General features: G+C 46.8%; 2 protein-coding genes across 2 annotated transcripts in view; one reads left to right on the top strand and one right to left on the bottom strand.

Moving 5' to 3' along the window:
• The first annotated feature begins 1,926 nt into the window (after positions 1-1,926).
• On the top strand, positions 1,927-4,589 carry LOC119100531 (kelch-like protein diablo). Its single transcript, XM_037223617.1, has 3 exons — positions 1,927-2,005; positions 3,829-4,074; positions 4,352-4,589. Exons 2-3 carry the CDS (start codon positions 3,887-3,889, stop codon positions 4,587-4,589), a joined length of 426 nt encoding a protein of 141 aa, XP_037079512.1. The 5' UTR covers positions 1,927-2,005; positions 3,829-3,886.
• Positions 4,590-4,776: 187 nt separating this feature from the next.
• Positions 4,777-4,918, bottom strand: part of LOC119100530 (zinc transporter ZIP3) — a 2,115-nt gene continuing 1,973 nt past the window's right edge. The window contains exon 3 of the mRNA XM_037223616.1: positions 4,777-4,840. Within this exon, the coding sequence (XP_037079511.1) occupies positions 4,777-4,840 (64 nt within the window). The remainder of the gene's footprint in view (positions 4,841-4,918) is intronic.

Here is a 4,918-nt window from a genome sequence, read left to right as displayed (position 1 = left end):
ATATAGATATTAGATATAGATTAGATATAGATATATATATATAGATATAGATATAGATATAGATATAGATATGATTAGATATAGATATAGATATATAGATAGATAGATAGATAGAGATAGATAGATAGATAGATAGATAGATGATAGATAGATAGATAGATAGATAGATAGATAGATAGATAGATAGATAGATAGAGAGAGAGAGAGATAGATAGATAGAGAGAGAGAGAGAGAGAGATAGATATATATATATATATATATATATATATATATATATATATATATATATCTAATCTATATCTATATCTATATATATATATATATATATATATATATATATAAAATGGTACCTCATTCAAGCAAAACATTTGACACATTCAGCACATTTGCCAAACTCAACAGATAACTGTTGTGACATCAAGTTATGTCGGTCATTCCACGTTACATGGGTCGACTGCAGCAGCCGCCCAACTGGCATTTACGCACTGGTTTTCGACGTAGCTGCTCTCATTATAATCAGGCTCGGTGCACGACTGAATATAAAATCAATTATCACAGTACTCTAACCTGTTTACATGAATGCTCGTCAGCACCCAGTATGTGGATTGGCGGCCCGAGGTGGCCAATGTCGCCTTTTCCAGCAGCCTATCTGTGCAACAGCAGCGAGGCTACGGTGTCTCCCGCAGCGAAGCGGAGAATGCACTAGGAAAATAGATTCCAGCGAGAGATGCCGCGACGGCGGCAAGCAACACCGCGCGAACAATGGGAGCAACGGCAACAGTGTTTGTTCAATTGTTCAGAGGTCGTCAGATCAGACATGAGAACGGTAAAGTGTGCGCTTTGAACCACAGTCTTGTTGCCGACACTATTGCGGCAAATACGTGGCGATTAAACCTTTATTTGGGTTATTTTGATGATGTGAGGGAACCTGCCTGGAATAAAGGCGGCTCATCAATCACATGTAGTTTGAAAACACAGATTGATGGTGCCAAACGGGGCTCATCTGGGATGGTTATATGAGTTCTATCTGGACGTGTCCATGTGTATCTCGACTAAACGGCCCAAGTGGGTCCTAGCTGGGCAGACCAGGTTGGCCCATGTGGGTCCCAGTTTGACCCCACATGAGCCCAGGTGGGCTGCCCATGTGGGACCTAGTTGGCTGCTCGTGAGATGCCCACATGGGATCGGGGTGGGCAGTCTGGATGGGCCCCATACGGCTGCCCAATCTCGCACTGACATTGTTTCCAGTTGGACGTGTTGGCTGGATTAGCAGCGGGCGCGGGGCATTCGACTCATCTTACATCATCATGTGGTGCAAACTTTAAGATCAAGAAAACGACTCCAAAAGACTAAAAAAATTATTGAAATCCCTTGATTCCGAGTTTTTCCCTGCACAAAACCTTTCTTTTGCACATCACTCGCCCCTTGCATTTACACTTTTTTGCACTTTTGTTGGACGACAGCGCGACGGAATAGGGCGATGCACTTTCGAGTGTTCACGTTCTCGATCTGTTAAAATTTACAAGTCATTTTTGAATTTTTGGTTGTCAACATCTGCTCACGCACTTCACATGTTTCACTGACCTATAACAGACTTGTATAGATCGATGATAAAGTTGACAAAATGAGTATTCATGCGTACATTTTGATAACGATGTGCACGTAACCCAGGGCCCAACGGGGCTCTGGGTTACGTGCACAAGGACGCATCTGGAGTTTTTCCAACAAGTCGGCTATTTTATGTCGAAGAACATAGTTTTTGTTTTGAAACGGGCAGGAGTAAGGTACGCATTTTAGCTTGCCAACGTTTCTTTTGAGTGTGACGACATTTTAGTACATCACCCTCATCGTCAGCTGTTTAATGAACAGAGCTGGGGTTGGTTATTTGCGTTCCTTGATCGTTTGGCTATGGGAGAAACGCGCGACGCCCGTGGTTGTGCGTTGAGCGCGTGTTGCGGACAGAGGGACGAGAAAGGGTGTGTGTGTGTCCGTGGGGAGTCAACAGGTATGTCCGTGGCTGTTTGTTGCTGTGGGCTCTGAAACGTAGCATTACAAATCATGGGACACCTCAGGTTTCTTTTGTCGCAACACGATAGAATTCCTCTGTTCCTGGTGCACCCTAGTGTTAAAACTTCATGAACACTTAATCGCTGGGTGCACGCAAACGCACGTAGCCCTTTAATTCAAGCATAATAATTTGAGTTGGTCTAGGGTTTCTGCGGCCGGGTTCACTTCAATGGTCATGAAATGACGGTGTTACATTGGTTTGGATGTCTGTCCTTGTTCTTTACTTTATTGTCTGAGCCCTGCGTGGCCTGTGCTCATATAGTCATATCATTACTGCTTTATTAGCTTATGTCATGCATTTCTTTCTTAACTGGTAGATCATTTCAAAATAAGATCGTTGCATAGAACATAGGCATAGGAGCATAGGGTCCTTGAGTGCCACGGAACCCTCACTTTCAGAAAGTGATTGAGCTAAACTCTGTGGTGATCCATGGAAAGGATCAGTTTTGAATTTGAATTTTGCACCCTACTTTCGGATGTTTCTTCACTTTTCATGTAGAACATGTAAGGACTCTGGCATGGCAAGAGTTGTCAGTTAATTGACGATTGTTAACTTTTGTCTCGGCGATCATACAGACATATTAAATGTATCATGATTGATGTCTGTGTTACAGCCTATCCCAAGCCTTAGAGAGACTCCAGTTTAGCTCAAGTTACTACAGTGACTTAGCGTACAATATCTAGCAGAATTAGTCGTGGAGGCAATGACTTGCATTTGGTTGACATTGGCCACAAGTAATTTTAGGGGGCTGGTTAACCAAAATGCAGCTATGTTTTATTAATCAATGCAAATGTTTGGCTTAGATGGATAGCTTTTGTTGATATCCAGATCAGGTGAATGCATTTTGCTGATTATTTAAGCATATCTAATATTTTTCATGACATGCATTTCACTGAGTTAGTCTTTTTCTTTGGTTGGTTATAATTATCACATACATTTCAGATAGCATTCTAGAACTCCTGGATGCCCACTTACTGTTGCCTGCATATTTCAGTATATGAAACAAGTTTCTGGGTTAGACCAACACAAAAACAGTCACAGTTAGCCAGTAATTTCTAACTAGGTTAACCAATATCTTATCACTGTGCTCGAAGACAGAAGTGTTGTATATGAGACTATGATAGGACTATGATTTATCTTCACCTGTAAATCTGTAGCCCTTCTCCACCTTTCAGTGTGCATGCCTTCCTCAAAGCATGGTATTGGAGCAGGATAATCTTTCTATGCTGGAGCACCATCTCTCAAGAAGTGGATACTGTCTCTTAAATCATATAAGCATTATCACTATGCAGTTCACCACAAAGAGCAAATTAACTGATTAGTTGTATAATAATAATATGAATAATAATCAAGTTGAGTAGTTTGTAAGTTATTTTTTTAGTGGATATGTATATGCTCTCATATATAAATCATGTATGGATAGTTTTTAGGATGTGACATGTCTGACATGCATTGGCCACTCCACAGACTGAGTCAAGCAACAGCCACAGAGTGTGCTGGTGTTCATGTTTTTTTACAGACATCAATTTGACGACCAGCACAGGTGATTTTGCTTCAAGAAATGTAACCCAACAGACATCCTCAGTGAGCAGAGCTAGAGCTCTGACTGGTCAGACATATCTAACAGCTCTGTGTGATGGGCCCCCATGTTGGGCCGACAGGAAACGGGAGGCGGCGCTCGTGCCGACAGCGGCGGCCCCGGTCGGCGGCGATGGTCCGATGACAGCTCTGTGTGACGGACCCCCATGTTGGGCCGACAGGAGGCGGGAGGCGGCGCTCGTGCCGACAGCGGCGGCCCCGGTCGGCGGCAATGGTCCGATGAGCCGCAGCGTCATGAACCTGACGGAGCTAACTGAGGCCGAGCGGCCGCCGTCGCCGGCCCGGCTGCCTTTCACTTCCGAGAAGCACCCGCGCTCCACGCTCAAGGAGCTGGCTGCGCTGCGCAAGCACCGCGAGCTCTGCGACGTCGTCCTGTTCGTCGGCGCGCGCAAGATCTTCGCGCACAGGTGAAGGTGGCGGCTGACGCCGCTGTCGGGGCGGACGGGGTGGCGGTACCGCGGGGGTGGTTGTGTCAGCGCACGCGTAATGTGGGGTGAGCCAGCTCTGTTTGCGTCGCATGTTGGCAGTCTTCGATTATGCCCTTCAGCGCAAAGTGCGCTCTCTCTAAGCGTTCGGGCTTGAATGCTGCTTCCACCAAGACGAGTGCCACGTTCATCAACTCGCCGTCGATGGCGACGTCTGGCGGAGCGTCACACGCGAGCCCGCGGCGTGTCCATGCCGCAGGGTGATCTTGTCGGCGTGCAGTCCCTACTTCCACGCCATGTTCACCGGCGAGCTGGTGGAGTCGCGCCAGACCGAGGTCACCATCCGCGACATCGACGAGATGGCCATGGAGCTGCTTATTGACTTCTGCTACACCTCGCACATCGTGGTGGAGGAGTCCAACGTGCAGACTGCTGCCGGCCGGTCAGTGCCCGGGGCCGCTGTCTCGCGTCGAGGGGCGCGAGGCGCTGAGGTGTGACGGATGGATCTCAGCTGGCGCGACGTGGTAGACTTCGAGTCGCGTTGTGGGATGGTACGTGTTCTGACTTTGACGACGTGTGGACTCGGCTGGGCTGGAGCTTTTATCCGGGTGTGGTCATGAAATGGTGCTGACGGGGTCATGAGGGTATTTCAGCTTTATACTCTTACCGCTTGCAGTGCCACGGTCAGGCTATGCAGTTCAACTCACCAGCTTTGTTACGCTTCTTTTGGTTAGAACTGTGAGTGCCGCTAGGGACGGATATACCGAACACGTCAGTCGTTGTTAGTCGTTAACGTCTCAGTTCAGGTCGGCCCATGGTTGGCTCG

The sequence above is a fragment of the Pollicipes pollicipes genome, unplaced genomic scaffold (genome assembly GCF_011947565.3).
Source record: "Pollicipes pollicipes isolate AB1234 unplaced genomic scaffold, Ppol_2.1 Scaffold_4881;HRSCAF=5763_pilon_pilon_pilon, whole genome shotgun sequence".
Lineage (NCBI taxonomy): Eukaryota > Metazoa > Arthropoda > Thecostraca > Pollicipedomorpha > Pollicipedidae > Pollicipes > Pollicipes pollicipes.
This window is presented reverse-complemented; position numbering and strand designations above follow the sequence as displayed.